The 16,356-nt window shown below is 33.8% G+C and overlaps 2 protein-coding genes across 5 annotated transcripts in view; both read left to right on the top strand.

The window, feature by feature from the left end:
* The window catches only part of pdlim5b (PDZ and LIM domain 5b), an 88,850-nt gene extending 80,584 nt beyond the window's left edge, over window positions 1–8,266 (top strand). For all 3 annotated transcript variants that reach the window (XM_058790349.1, XM_058790347.1, XM_058790348.1), the window contains 4 exons: window positions 755–935; window positions 3,844–3,964; window positions 4,786–4,901; window positions 7,377–8,266. In XM_058790349.1, coding sequence (XP_058646332.1) covers window positions 755–935; window positions 3,844–3,964; window positions 4,786–4,901; window positions 7,377–7,466 — 508 coding nt within the window. In that variant the 3' untranslated portion in view covers window positions 7,467–8,266. The remainder of the gene's footprint in view (window positions 1–754; window positions 936–3,843; window positions 3,965–4,785; window positions 4,902–7,376) is intronic.
* A 7,368-nt stretch (window positions 8,267–15,634) lies between these two features.
* The window catches only part of bmpr1bb (bone morphogenetic protein receptor, type IBb), a 101,406-nt gene continuing 100,684 nt past the window's right edge, over window positions 15,635–16,356 (top strand). For both annotated transcript variants that reach the window (XM_058789299.1, XM_058789300.1), the window contains exon 1: window positions 15,635–15,809. The gene's annotated coding sequence lies outside the window, so the exon portion shown is untranslated. The remainder of the gene's footprint in view (window positions 15,810–16,356) is intronic.

The following is a 16,356-nucleotide window of genomic DNA, read 5'->3' as shown; positions in this document are numbered from 1 at the left end:
ATACTAAAACTGAAATATTAATAAATTGATAAAAACTATCAACAAAAACTACTAAAAATGACAAACACACCAGTTACGAAAACATTAACAAAATATTTTAATGATTTCAAATATTAATAAAAACTTTAATAGCATCTAAATAATACTAAAAACAAAATTGCTAAATTTTAGCAATTTTGTTTTGTCATTTTAGTAGCTTTTTTTTTGTTGTTAAATATGTCTGTGTAGTTTTTATTAATTTATTTACATTTTAGTTATTTAAAATTAAGTTAGGTTGTAATTAAATTATTAAATGTTAAAATATTAATATGTTAGTTAATAGCTTCCTATTTTTTGGAAACTGATGCATTTTATTTTTCAGGATTCACAGATGAACAAAGTTCATAAGAACAGCATTTATTTGAAATGGAAATCTTTGTAACATTTATAAATGTCTTTACTTTTAATTAATTTAATGCATCCTTGCAGAATACAAGTTTATTAAAAAAAAATTGATGTCAAACTTTTGAATAATAGTGTTACATTTGTTACAGAAACCTTCATGTTTCTGAATTAAAATGAGAAATGTTGCCTTGGCCACTAGCTGAAATTAAAATAATAATAATAATAATAGTAGTAGAAGCCATTTATGTCAGTTAACATTTATTTTAAGTAATGAAAATGTTTTTGATGGTTTTAGTTAACTATAATAACTCCGAGTGGTTGTCATCTAATGCTGCTGTATCGTGTGGTAATCGTCTCTGGTGTTTGGCAGGGGTCCGTTCCTGGTGGCGATGGGCAAATCGTGGCATAAGGAGGAGTTCAACTGTTCTCACTGCCGCAGATCTCTGGCAGACGTGGGTTTCGTGGAGGAGCGCGGCTCCGTCTACTGCGAGCGCTGCTACGAGCAGTTTCTGGCCCCGACCTGCTTCAGATGCCAGCAGAAGGTTCTCGGGGTGAGACACAGCAACTGAGTTTGTGCTGCTAGTTAGTGCTGGTCAACAAGTCTACTATTGCTTACATTCCTAACCGGATTTTAAAAGTTCAGTTTGTCCTGCAGCATTTGTGAATGATTCCTCAGATCATGTGTCTCGTTGGACTGTAATTCATTCAAATCAGTGACACCTTTAACTTATCTATTACCTTCAGTGGTGTGACTGTAACAACTGTTGTCAGGTAAAATTAAATGCATTTATTAAATGTAAATTATAGAAATACTTAATTTTGACATTTGAAGAGAAAAAAAAAATTATTTATATATAATTGACATTTATATGTTTTTAACATTTCAAAACACATTTACATGTGCAGACAGATTATACTTTCACATGTGACCAACAATTCCTTAACAAATATAAAATATCATAATGAAATATTATCAAAATATTCATCTGACGGAGTTGACATCTGACGGTGGTGACCAAAACCTGAATTTGTAGTCATTTTAACTATCAGTACATTGAATCTATCAGTCACTGTATTAACAGTGAGTATGTTATTGTTTCTAAAAGATTGAAGTATTTTGAGATATCTTTGGAACAATTACAACAGTATGTCTGCTGTGCATCTGCTTTAGTAAAAACAGTTATGAACAAATAAAACAATTAGTTGTTACCTCTATCCATTTACATCCAGGATCCTGATATTCACACAAAAAACACAAAAATATGATGACTTCACGATGAATGTCGAAAACAAATAGAGTTCATGTAGTAGCTGTTTTGCTTTCTCTGTTGATGATAGATGCTAATAGAACCTGCTTCAGGAGAATAAAATTATCTAAATATTTCAAGTCATTTCCTCAGAAACTGGAAGATGATGTTGACATATCATGATTGTGACACAGGAAATATTAACATTAGCATTTAAAATATATAAAACTGACCAGAGTCTGTCTGACACTGATGTGCTCTGCAGAGGTGAATGTGGCACGGGGTCCTTTAGAGTCATAGCTGCCCCTGATATTCCCTGATTTTATTACATTTTAATGAATGTCTGACGATGTTGACAGAAAGTGGAGACACAACTTTGAAACCTTATGAAACACACGTCATTGAAAAACAACAGTGCTTTGATATATGAGATTATTAAGTGTTGCCTTTGATAAAACATGGTCTTTTTCATCATTAAAAAACATTTGTATACATTTTATAGCATATGTAGTGAGAAGTGTCATAGATTTGATATAATAATGATAAAATTAAATAGAATTTATAAAATATTTAATTATTTATTAAATATATTAATATACATTTAAATATACAGAAATACTGTTATTTAAAACATTAATTTTGATAGTATTTGAATATTTTAAAATATTTTCACACACACACGTATATGCACTGCCTGTATGTTTTCAAGAGTCAATTATAAAAAAAAAAAATTAAATTAAAAAAATTAAAAATATATTTATATATTAAATATAAATATTACATATTTCAAACATTTATTCTATTAATTAGATGTGTGTAAGTGCCACTTTTTGAGTAATATGCTCAAATTAATTTATAAAATGTAGATTACGGAAATATTTTTATATTTGAAATATTATATAAATATTTAAATGTGTGTGTGTGTGTATGTAGGTCCCCTTAAATAGTGATAATTGCAATAAATATAACCGTTCATCATGAATGATGCTCGTAAGTAGTTTGAGAGCTGCTCATCACCTCCTCGTTTCTCTCTGTTGACCTCATGATCCCTTCTCTCTGAGAGCGTTGGACTGTGGGAACGGGCTTTAATCGGGATCATAAGGTCTGGTTTATCTGGCCCCGGCCGCTCAGATGTGTGACAATTAGCGCTTCACATGAACTCCGGGGACGTCCATCCGCTCGGGCGGAAGAGCTTCACTCGGATAATGAGCTCCGGGACGCGTTTCATTGTCCTGAAGATCACATTTCATTTACAGGAGCTCCAGAAACTTGTGTGAACATCATTACATCAGATCTGCGCTCAGTTTATAGCCCTGGACCGCGTTTCCCAAAAACATCGTAAGCCTGGGTTGATCGTGGCGCCCACGATGTACTTAAGCTTATGATGTTTTTGGGGGAAACAGCCCTGATCAATATGTTAGTCAATCAGTGATCGTCTCAAAATTAATATCCATCCATGTTTTAAATGCACTGGGATTTCTAAACGGGTTTGAGAGTTGATGAAAAGTGAAGAATTAAATGAAATGTACAATTTATGTAAATAAATGGGGCATATATAAAGTAAAAAAATTTAAGAAAAAATATCAATATTGTAACTTGTAGTGTAAAATAAAACTTATTATTATATTCAACTTGACTGTAGTCCTAAAACACCAGTGTGAATATTACATGGACCCAAGACCCATTGTAAACACCCTTATATAAATATTATAAATTATAATAAATACATGTAATTTGTAAAAATTGGTATAATATTGTGTATAACATTATAATCAGAATTTTATAATATAGTTCATATTTTAATATTTTATGTTATAAAGTATAAATAAATGGAAATTATATATAATTAAATAAATATAACTTATTTATTTGAATTTTTATAATATTTGATATAATCATTTTATGACTCTCTTTCTCTCTATACAGGCATTGCATTGTATATGCTATTCTCTCAAACACACACACACACACGTCTAAAAATACTTACTAAAATGATGAAATATTTTATTTGTCTAGCTGCATGCCATGTGACCATTATTGGAATATTAAGCTAAAATCTCTGTGGTTATGTGAAGTATTTAGCGTCTGACTGGTTGTGCTGGAGCAGAAGTGTCTGCTGTAGGATGTGATGCTGCTGATGTGACGGTGCTGAGAGAGAGAAGCAGGAAGAGTTCAGGCTGCGTTCTAATCTGCGCTTCTCATCTGCTAACAGGAAGTCATCAACGCCCTGAAGCAAACCTGGCATGTGTACTGCTTCCTGTGCACCACCTGCCAGCAGCCCATCCGCAACAACACCTTCCACCTGGAGGACGGACAGCCGTACTGCGAGACCGGTGAGAAACCAAACCCACCGCCTGTCAATAGAGGAAAAAAAACAATGTGTATATGTGTATACATGCATACATACAGTCATGGCCAAAAATATTGGCACCCTTGCAATTCTGTCAGAAAATGCAACCCTTCTCTCAGAAAATTGTTGCAGATGTTTTGGTACTCATGTGTTTATTTTATTTTTTTGTTTGCAACACAAAAAAAGATGGAAACATTATTCATGTATTTAAAAATTGTATCTCCATCTCTGTTACAACAGTTTTGGAAGTGTCTAAAATGACTATCACATATGTACAAGTCACTGGTGTTTGGTGATGAGTTTTTGGCTCAAGATCTGCAGTTAAGTCACAGCAGAGGTTTCTGCAGACCAGTCAAGTTCTTCCACACTGACTCAATCAATCATTTCTTTTTGAACCTTGCCTTATACACAGAGGCGACTCTTGCTGTAAAATTAGAAGCACACAATTTCCTAGAATATCATTATATGCTTAAACATTAAGATTTGTACTCATGGAAATGACTAAAGTAGTCAAACCTGTTCATTAGAAGGGGGTGCCAATACTTTTGGCAATGTAGTGTATATTCTATTTGATATATTATAGCATTAATGTTATTAAATTAATAAAGATATTTTTATTTTGAGAAACTTTTCCTTTGACTTCACTACATTACAAAGCATAATATCGCACGTTTTCCTCCTCTACATTTCATAAAAGCATATCCTTTCCTGTTCTGTCAAACTGAAGATGTGAAAGTGAAGTGATTCATGATGGAGCTGAACTGATTCACTGAACTCTCGGAGCGCTGTGATTGGTTTGTTTAGATTACTACACCCTGTTTGGCACCAGCTGTCACGGATGTGACTTCCCCATCGAAGCGGGCGATAAGTTCCTGGAGGCGCTGGGGTTCACCTGGCACGACACCTGCTTCGTCTGTACGGTACGAGAACAGTACAGTACTTCTTGTGTTACACACTGAATACAGTAGGAGTGTGAATCAGCACTGGCTTCACGATTCAATTCAACATCACGATGCATCATGATTATTTCAAATTTATTTTGTGCATTTTTATTAAATTATTTAAGCAGGCTACTTTTTAAAATAATTATGTCTTTGTTATACGTTACATGTACTTTTACAATTAATTATGCACAATTACATGCAAGTAACCCTAAACCAAAACCTAATCCTAGCATACGTGATTACGTCATCACATTTTGACAACATTGATTGTTCAGAAGAAACCAATGCATTTTGTTCCTCTGAGCTAAACAGGAACGACTGTTGACGCTAAGTCCCGCCCCCGTGCCCAGATTGGTTCAAACTGTCACACATTCAACCAATAAACATAGGTTTTGGTCTTTTGAACCATTGTTTAGCGTGTTTCTATGGGAATTTGAGCAAATGCAAAGTGAAAGTGAAGTGTGTCGTGTGTGCAAAACAAACACAAAGTAACACATTTGCATGAGAGCACTCTCTGAAAAAGCCCAGAAACACACAGGACTGAGCACTTTGGCATAAAATAAACCAAAAGCAAGGATGAAAAAGCGGTACATATCGGGTAAAGCACTGGAAAACACACGGATCGATCCATTTGGCTGTTTTATTATGTAAATAATACTTATATAGTTCATAAAGATCATTTGCACTATTTTTTTCTATTGCACTCTATATATTTCTCACCCATGTTGTGTGTAGTTTGTCAATCATTTGCACTGCTTGTATTTTTGTTGCACAAGACAATTTTTTTTCACAACTTTGCTGCACTGTTTGTGTTTGTTGTTCATCCTCGGATTGAAAAAATATTTTTTCTGGAAAAAATGATTTTTTTTTTACTGTATTTTGTTATTATATAACACAGTTTCCATTTTCTTTACTCCCTAAATGTTATTTTGGATACATCTATATTGTTAGTAAAGCAAATAGACCTGTTTTTCGCTGAAAAGCACCTATAACAATATTGTAATAAATGGCTATAACTTGCTCGGGGAATGTTATATGTAGACAACATTTCATTTGGAAGTGTAAAACACATGGATACAACTTTTTAAAGTAAAATCCAAACTTCAGGAGTTTCTGTTTGAGTACACAGTAAAAAAAAAAAAACACCCAATTATTGCTTGTGTTTTTCTTAAAATTCTGTAAATTTGTTAATTCTTAGAGAAAACAAAGGGAAAATTGGGACTTTAATTAGCTAGACTGAAATGTCAAGTTCTCCTGTTTATAATGATATATGGCACTTGATGCTGACTGCTAGAATAGGTCTGAAAAAACTAAGAAAAGTACAGGTGTGTCAGGTGCCCCGAAAATGGGTTAAGAATCCGAAAGTTTACAGAGTCATAGTTGTGTGTTTTTCTTTTTTCTTCAGCATTATTACTGATGAGATCTTTAACGAGCTTCATTCACACCGATGCACAGATCTGTTTCCACATATCAGATGTTTTGTCCTGCTCTGAGAACACAACCGTGTTTACATCGATTTCATATCATAAAAGTATTCGGAGATGCAGTGCATCTAATACGTTCTGATGCGTGGATCATATCTAAAGTGATGCACTGAAATAACAGCGAGAGGAAGCACAAGCAGCACACACGAGTCTCACAGCGTATATTCTGTGCAGTGATTATCTCCAGCACACACACACACACACACACACGTTCACTGTATAAACTGTGCAGTTACACACACAAGACATTATTTTGATCCTTCCACATGATCTTGCTGCTGCTGTACGGATGAAACCCTGTGTATTTAAAGAAACTGGGAGTGCAGAGATATGAAAGCATGTCTTCACGCACTTAATGACCAGAGGTTTTTCCAGTAGTTTGTGATTACAGGACAAGATTGAGTGAATTAGTGATTTACTGGATTCATTTATTCACTAACTTCATTTACTTATTGTATTCATTTACTTTATTTGTTTGTTTATTTACTTATTCCTTTTATTCACTTATTTATTTACTTATTTTAATTTACTTGTTTTAGTTTCTAATTTATTTAATTACTTTCAGTATTTTATTTATTTACTTATTTACTTATATAGTTAATTTTCTTTTACTTACTTTATTTACCTTTTTATAATTTGCTTATTTACTTTTTATTTATTTATATAGTTATTTACTCATTTACTTTTCTTTTTTTTTTTGCTCACAAATAGCAATTTCTACTCAAAATATTTATATCTTGGGATAACTGGAATTTTTTTTTTTTTTTTTAATTATAGAAATTCCCATAACTTTTAAAGGTCTAGAAATCACAAATGTATCCAGAGTTTGCCTGGTTCTTAAATCAAAAGTGACATTTGTTAAGGGAATGAATCAAAATAAGAAACATGATGTCAGTTTTTATTTGATTGTGTTTTAGTTTTATTGAAGGTTTTGATGATGTTCTCGTGTCTCTCTCTGGTCCTGTAGGTGTGCAGCACGAGTCTGGAGCGTCAGACCTTCTTCTCCAAGAAAGACAAGCCCTTGTGCAAGAAACACGCTCACACCGTCCAGTTCTGATCTCACAGTGAAACGCTTGCTGGTCATATTTGACTCTTGTGAGATTTATTTTAGTACATGAATGTTTATGAGAAGAGAGATATTTTCTTCAGTTTCCCTCATCATGAGATCAGAAACTGCTTCCCTGAATAAGGCTTGGTTTCATGTTCAGTGTTGCATTTTGGGTGTTTTTGTCTGTTTTAGAGCGAGTATATCATGCGATGCAGTGTTTAACTGAGATCTTTACCATGATTGAAAATGATCTTGACATGCAAAAGATTTTTCATTTGTTATTTTTAGCATGACAGAAGTTCATATTCTATTTTCCACATGTATTTAAAGAGCCACGACTCTGTGCTAATATATTTTCACACTCGTGAGATCAGTGTGTGTGTGTTGAAGCGTTCGGACGGCCGTCTCTCTCCTGCGTCCCGCTGCAGTACATCCAGCTCTCTCTATGCTGGTATAACTTATATTTATTGAGGCGGGACGGAAGATTTCAGGGCTTTCCAGGGGCTTTGAGCCTATTTTACTTTCAGAGCGGTGATATTTAATGTTTTTTTGAGTTATTTCTGTGCTCTTTTATCCGTGTCAGGTTTGTGGGATGTCTGATTGTCTCTGTGACTTTATTTGTATTAATATACAAAAATGTTTCATATTTAGGCCTAAAGTCATTCAGACTGTCTTCTAATCGTTAGCACTCATTTTCGAGCTAATAAGGGTCAGTGGTTCATGGGCATCTTTATTCTCTTTGTTTGTTGACTGTAATTCACTACTTTATTCTGAGATGGGATGAAAAATAAAACACTGTTCTTCTCAAAGTCTCATAGTGTGATTTAAAATGATTTTTTTTTATGCAACAGATCACATCCACTGAAAACAGTGCTGTTATCATTAACTAAACTTAAACCATAAAAAAAAAAATATTGCTTGAAATTATAGATAGATAGGCGTGTGCGTGTGTGAGCGTGCATATGCAAAGATGACAAAAAGGTATTATTAATTAATAAATACCTCCGTCATAATCGTACAAGTGTCTATTTTAGTAAATGGAATACGTTTAGAATACATTTCTGAAAACATAGGAATTCGATACATTTAGTCTCTGAAGACATGTCCTCTGGTGTGACACCATATCTTCATTTGAAATCAGCCAATTAGTTGAAGGACTCCATTCATGGTCGTGTTCCTGAAGCCCATGACACGAGCACATGTGGTCAGTTTTTCTCTCAGAATTGTTAAAATATTTAACTTTTTTGGAACCACTACAAAAGTGTTATGTTTTGTCCTTTGGTGTGACACCCCTAAATTATATTTTTCATTAAAAACTGCATGTTAAACTACATAATCATGGAACATGATGCAGATGTGTCTTGCAAGCCGCTAATGACAGGTTAGCTTGGTACAGCAAGGTCATTAATTGACAGGAAAATGTTGAAACGCCAGTACGGTCACACCACAGGACAAAGACGTCACACCAGAGGACAAGGTCTCTTTAAAAAGCATTTTATAATTAAATAAGATTTGTTTAACTCATTGTTATTCTTTTGATCATTTTCAGTGTTCATAAATGCAATATCATTAATTAAACTATTTTCCGATGTTTTTGCAGAAGTACTGTTATAAAGTGTCATGAAAATAAGCATAAAATGTGATGCTTTGTTTTTGAGACGGAAAGCATTGAGGGAGAGAAATTAGTGGAAGAGAGAGGACACGGAAATATAGATTAACAGAGATCCTAAGAGAACAATGCAGAAAGTAAAAAGAATAAAAATGATGCCTTAAAATGAGTAGCCAATATAGTTAAAAAAATAAAATTAAAAAAATTCCTATCTTAATGAATATAGTTTGAATATCAATCATATTTAGCTGTGCTGCACATGCAGCGGGGGGCTAGAAGAGTTTCAGTAACACACTGAGTGACTAAGAGACTAAATTTTGTTGATAAATTATTTTTTGTTTTGTTTAAAAGAAACATGTTGATATTGATACTTTCTCCTTTGACATGTTCAAAAATGAAATAGAAATAATTTAATAGCTACCATTTCTGTCCTTTAGTGTGACACACATTAAAGAACCACAGATTTGTTTTTGTCTCAAAATATCTTTAAAAAAAACAAAACAAAAAAAACAGTGGAGTATTGCAATAGGGGAGATAGAAATATCACTCAACTTAAAATGGTATAATTTTCAGCAGTTTTGAACAGATGACAGCAAAGTTTGTCTTGAAATTGTCCAACAAGTCATAGGGGAAAAAATTGTTAATTATAATTTCATATTAAATAAATAGCACTATATGAAAATAAGCGTCTTACAATAAAGATAAATCTCTCTCTTGCTATTTATGTAATATTAAGAGTTTTTTTTCTTAACTTTTGCTATGTCACACATTTATGGTACAGTTCAGTAAAAGTGTTACAAGAATTGACAAAGTTAGTGACCCTTTATATTTTCTCAAAGATCAGACCACACTACATAAATATACGCAGATTTTTTTTTACAAATAAAGCATTTTTTACTGCCTATTTGTCAACTATCCATATGTATGTGTATATATACAGGTGCTGGTCATATAATTAGAATATCATCAAAAAGTTGATTTATTTCACTAATTCCATTCAAAAAGTGAAACTTGTATATTATATTCATTCATTACACACAGACTGATATATTTCAAATGTTTATTTCTTTAAATTTTGATGATTAGAGCTTACAGCTCATGAAAGTCAAAATATTAGAATATTACTTAAGACCAATACAAAGAAAGGATTTTTAGAAATCTTGGCCAACTGAAAAGTATGAAAATGAAAAGTATGAGCATGTACAGCACTCAATACTTAGTTGGGGCTCCTTTTGCCTGAATTACTGCAGCAATGCGGCGTGGCATGGAGTCGATCAGTCTGTGGCACTGCTCAGGTGTTATGAGAGCCCAGGTTGCTCTGATAGTGGCCTTCAGCTCATCTGCATTGTTGGGTCTGGTGTCTCTCATCTTCCTCTTGAGATTCTCTCTGGGGTTCAGGTCAGGCGAGTTTGCTGGTCAGTCAAGCACAGTAACACTATGGTCATTGAACCAGCTTTTGGTACCTTTGGCAGTGTGGGCAGGTGCCAAGTCCTGCTGGAAAATGAAATCAGCATCTCCATAAAGCTTGTCAACAGAAGGAAGCATGAAGTGCTCTAAAATCTCCTGGTAGATGGCTGCGTTGACTGTGGACTTCAGAAAACACAGTGGACCAACACCAGCAGATGACATGGCAGCCCAAATCATCACTGACTGTGGAAACTTCACACTGGACTTCAAGCAACATGGATTCTGTGCCTCTCCACTCTTCCTCCAGACTCTGGGACCTTGATTTCCAAATGAAATGCAAAATTTACTTTCATCTGAAAAGAGGACTTTGGACCACTGAGCAACAGTCCAGTTCTTTTCTCCACAGCCCAGGTAAGATGCTTCTGACGTTGTCTCTGGTTCAGAAGTGGCTTGGTAGCCCTTTTCCTGAAGACGTCTGAGCGTGGTGACTCTTGATGCACTGACTCCAGCTTCAGTTCTCTCCTTGTGAAGCTCTCACAAGTGTTTGAATCGGCTTTGCTTGACTGTATTCTCAAGCTTGCGGTCATCCCTGTTGCTTGTGCACCTTTTCCTACCCAAATTCTTCCTTCCAGTCAACTTTGCATTTAATATGCTTTGATACAGCACTCTGTAAACAGCCACACCTTTCAGTAATGACCTTCTGTGACTTACCCTCTTTGTGGAGGGTGTCAGTGTTTGTCTTCTGGATCATTGCCAAGTCAGCAGTCTTCCCCATTATTGTGGTTTCAAAGAACAAGAGATACCCAGAATTTATACTGTAGGGATGGTCATTTATTCAAACTCAAATGTAAATATTCTAATATTTTGAGATACTAATATTTTTGACTTTCATGAGCTGTAAGCTCTAATCATCCAAATTAAAAGAAATAAACATTTGAAATATATCAGTTTGTGTGTAATGAATGAATATAATATACAAGTTTCACTTTTGAATGGAATTAGTGAAATAAATCAACTTTTGATGATATTCTAATTATATGACCAGCACCTGTATATATATATATATATATATATATATATATATATATATATATATATATATATATATATATATATATTAATTTTAGTTTTTATGGCTTTAGTTTTATATAACTATATATATATAAATAGTATTTCGGTGATACTAAAATGTCACTGCATCATCAGAAACACGTTTGCATCACTACTGTAAATGCTTTAATAATGAGTGTCATTGTATATTTTCCGGGTCACCTGAGAGCGATCCTTCGGTCTCCAGATCCCAAACCATCACTCCACCGCAACCACACGACCTGTGTCGCCTTTCATATGATGCCGGATCATTTTCAGTCACTGGGAAATGGATATTAGCAAACACTCAGCGTCTTCCGGTAATGATTGAGTTTGCCAGTAGGTTGCAGTGCATGTTTATGATGATCAGATTATAAAAGTCCTCCTCCTCTTCTAAAAAAAACTGTTAGACATTCTGCACCTGCTCCATGAGTATGTGTGTGATCATGTATAGCCATTACATTTTTTTAAGCACTACATGAGTTTTATGCACAGAAATTAAAAGACTTTAAAGATGACTTTTAATGCTGTAAACGGTATTGTTTTAGTGGTTTGGATGGTTTGGTTCTCATTCAGCATCAGAAGTAAGTTCACATGCGAGATCTGAAAGAAAGAGTGAAAGTCCTGCACTGAAGCAGAAGCTCAAAACAACTAACTAGTTCAATGCTCTGAACTCAATTTGTTTTGTAAATGAATCCTGAATCTGATCTGTAGAGCAGCTCAAAAACCAAAACGTTAGTCACTTAACGTTTACAGCAGAAAATACAACAATATAACGTATGTTAACAAATTTGAGTCCACTTCAACCTTGAGAGCGTTTTATTGCTGTTTAATTAATCAGGCTGTGTGAGGAGTGAAGGTTTGGACACCACAGATGTTTTTGAGGAGTAGGTGAAGTTTCACAATAATTTAATGAATTTATTCACATAAATACAGCGATCTGTCACGCCACAATAAAGATCTTGAAAATCACATTATTGTAAGACACATAATTTGTGTTTCGTTATAAAACTGATTTTGAAAGCTGAGACTTTGTTTTATATTAAAAGCACAAAGCTTAAGCTATTGCTATTGTGTGGCTGGCGCACTACAAATAATGAATGCAATGGAATACATTAAATATTATTTCCAAGCATACTGTCCCCGCGAGTATGGCTCATGGTATGATTTCTGCTAATAATCCCACATAGCTATATTTGTAGTGTATTAAAAAAGGGTTAAATAAGAGAGTTACAGCGTCCCCCAAAGGAATATCGATTGAGTGTGTGAGCTGATGTTAAGATAGACAGTTGTTCCTGTTCAGTCTGTTAATAAATATCATATTCTTGATATTAAGCTGTTCCCGCGAGTCCTTAAAATTGACATCCCAGTAAGATGATGCGGCCGCTCGGACGCAACAATATTCAGATCAATTCCGGTGGCCTGCAACTTCTCCCGCTGCTCTCAACGCGGGCCATCTGCATGCGCGATATAGGCTATATACTCTCAAAATATTATAACTTTCATTTCTATTATTTAAATTCTTGAAACATTTCAACTTTATTCTCGAAACATTTCAACTTTATTCTCGTAATATTTTGACTTTATTCTCGAAAGATTTCGACTTTATTCTCGAAACATTTCAACTTTATTCTCGTAGTATTTCGACTTTATTCTCGAAACATATCAACTTTATTCTCGTAGTATTTTGACTTTATTCTCGTAGTATTTCAACTTTATTCTCGTAGTATTTCGACTTTATTCTCGAAACATTTCAACTTTGTTCTCGTAATATTTCAACTTTATTCTCGTAGTATTTACTTTATTCTCGTAATATTTCGACTTTATTCTCGAAACATTTCTACTTTGTTCTCGTAATATTTCGACTTTATTCTCGTAGTATTTCAACTTTATTCTCGTAGTATTTCGACTTTATTCTCGTAGTATTTCAACTTTATTCTCGTAGTATTTCGACTTTATTCTCGAAACATTTCAACTTTGTTCTCGTAATATTTCGACTTTATTCTCGTAGTATTTCGACTTTATTCTCGAAACATTTCAACTTTATTCTCGTAATATTTCGACTTTATTCTCAAAAGATTTCGACTTTATTCTCGTAGTATTTCGACTTTATTCTCGTAATATTTCAACTTTATTCTCGTAGTATTTCGACTTTATTCTCGTAATATTTCACTTTATTCTCGAAACATTTCTACTTTGTTCTCGTAATATTTCGACTTTATTCTCGTAGTATTTCAACTTTATTCGTAGTATTTCGACTTTATTCTCGAAACATATCAACTTTATTCTCGTAGTATTTTGACTTTATTCTCGTAGTATTTCAACTTTATTCTCGTAGTATTTCGACTTTATTCTCGAAACATTTCAACTTTGTTCTCGTAATATTTCAACTTTATTCTCGTAGTATTTCGACTTTATTCTCGTAATATTTCAACTTTATTCTCGTAATATTTTGACTTTATTCTCGAAACATTTCTACTTTGTTCTCGTAATATTTTGACTTTATTCTCGTAGTATTTCAACTTTATTCTCGTAGTATTTCGACTTTATTCTCGTAGTATTTCAACTTTATTCTCGTAGTATTTCGACTTTATTCTCGAAACATTTCAACTTTGTTCTCGTAATATTTCGACTTTATTCTCGTAGTATTTCGACTTTATTCTCGAAACATTTCAACTTTATTCTCGTAATATTTCGACTTTATTCTCAAAAGATTTCGACTTTATTCTCGTAGTATTTCGACTTTATTCTCGAAACATTTCAACTTTATTCTCGTAGTATTTCGACTTTATTCTCGTAATATTTCACTTTATTCTCGAAACATTTCTACTTTGTTCTCGTAATATTTCGACTTTATTCTCGTAGTATTTCAACTTTATTCGTAGTATTTCGACTTTATTCTCGAAACATATCAACTTTATTCTCGTAGTATTTTGACTTTATTCTCGTAGTATTTCAACTTTATTCTCGTAGTATTTCGACTTTATTCTCGAAACATTTCAACTTTGTTCTCGTAATATTTCAACTTTATTCTCGTAGTATTTCGACTTTATTCTCGTAGTATTTCAACTTTATTCTCGTAATATTTTGACTTTATTCTCGAAACATTTCTACTTTGTTCTCGTAATATTTTGACTTTATTCTCGTAGTATTTCAACTTTATTCTCGTAGTATTTCGACTTTATTCTCGTAGTATTTCAACTTTATTCTCGTAGTATTTCGACTTTATTCTCGAAACATTTCAACTTTGTTCTCGTAATATTTCGACTTTATTCTCGTAGTATTTCGACTTTATTCTCGAAACATTTCAACTTTATTCTCGTAATATTTCGACTTTATTCTCAAAAGATTTCGACTTTATTCTCGTAGTATTTCGACTTTATTCTCGAAACATTTAGACTTTATTCTCGTAATCTTAGATTTTTATTTTTATTTTCTAAGGTGGCACTAAAACGCCGTCAGAAAGATCTAACCTAAATCAAATGATTCACAATCCTCTCAGTCCCTATATATATATGTATATACTGATTCGCTCAAATGAAACGATTCATTCAGGAATTACATAGTAATATAGTATATAGTACATTGATAGACGGTCCTGAATAATTGAATCTATTTTGAGGTCTCCATAGCGCCACCACCAGTTCAAAAAATCACTTTTCTTTTTGTTGTGACAGTTACAGTAGATGTGTTTGATAAAACTGTATTTCTTATATTAATTTGAGGTTCAGGTGATGTAGGCTACAGTAGGTGTACTGTATATTATATAGCTACCTACTATATTAAATAATATCCGGTATAATTTCAGGTTGTTTGAAAGGGCAGTTTTAGATTAGGTTAATATTTAGTATTTTTGTATTATATATATGATGTTTTTTGATAGTTTCTACCCGTCTCTGTGAGGTTTATGTTTTTTCATTTATATACTTTATGGTATAGTTTGAGGTATAGTGAGGTTGTTTTTGATGGTGAAGAGGGATGAGGAGCTTGTGTTGAGGTGTATTTCTCTGAGGCGTCAGTGGTTGGAGCCACACACACACACACACACACACACACACTCACTCACACTCTCTCTCTCTCTCTGAAGGAAAGAACACCAGCTTTCCTCCTTGAGTTGGGCAGAAGGAGTGCGTTTAATCTGAGCACGAACGGCATCGAGTCATTTATCGCTGGATGTTTGTGTGCAGCGGTCGCTCTGGAGGAGCTCAGGACGCTTTCTGACGGACTTTAGAGGATCGTGAGTGAAGGTGAGGGTTTGAACGCCAGTCTGACACGTTCACGGAGACTTTTAGGGTTTAGTCCGCCGTGTTTATCGATAGTCTCGCTGTCGGTCTGTGATCCAGGGTGTTTGTTTCGGGCTCGCGCTCGTATTTGCGAAAGTTTCTCGTGAATCTCGGGATCATTCTCACAAGCAGCTGTCAGCGCTTAGTTTTACTAGTTTAAGGGAAATTAAATAGGTCTGTTGTGATGAACGGAAAACATCATTGGAGTAAGAGATTCTACTCATGCATCTGTGTCCCTGCAGCACAAAAGCAGTCATAAGCAGCACAGGTATATTTGGAGCAATAGCCAACAATACATTGCATGGCTCAAAATGATCAATTTTTCTATTAATGCCAAAAATCACGTTCCATGAAGATGTTTTGTTTACCGCAAATATATCAAAACTTAACTTAATTTCTGATTAGTAATATGCATTGCTAAGAACTTAATTTGGACAACTTTAAAGTCAATATTTAGATTTTTTTGCACCCTCAGATTCCAGATTTTCTAATAGTTGCATCTCAGCCAAAT

The sequence above is a fragment of the Onychostoma macrolepis genome, chromosome 10 (assembly GCF_012432095.1).
Source record: "Onychostoma macrolepis isolate SWU-2019 chromosome 10, ASM1243209v1, whole genome shotgun sequence".
Classification (NCBI taxonomy): domain Eukaryota; kingdom Metazoa; phylum Chordata; class Actinopteri; order Cypriniformes; family Cyprinidae; genus Onychostoma; species Onychostoma macrolepis.
This window is presented reverse-complemented; position numbering and strand designations above follow the sequence as displayed.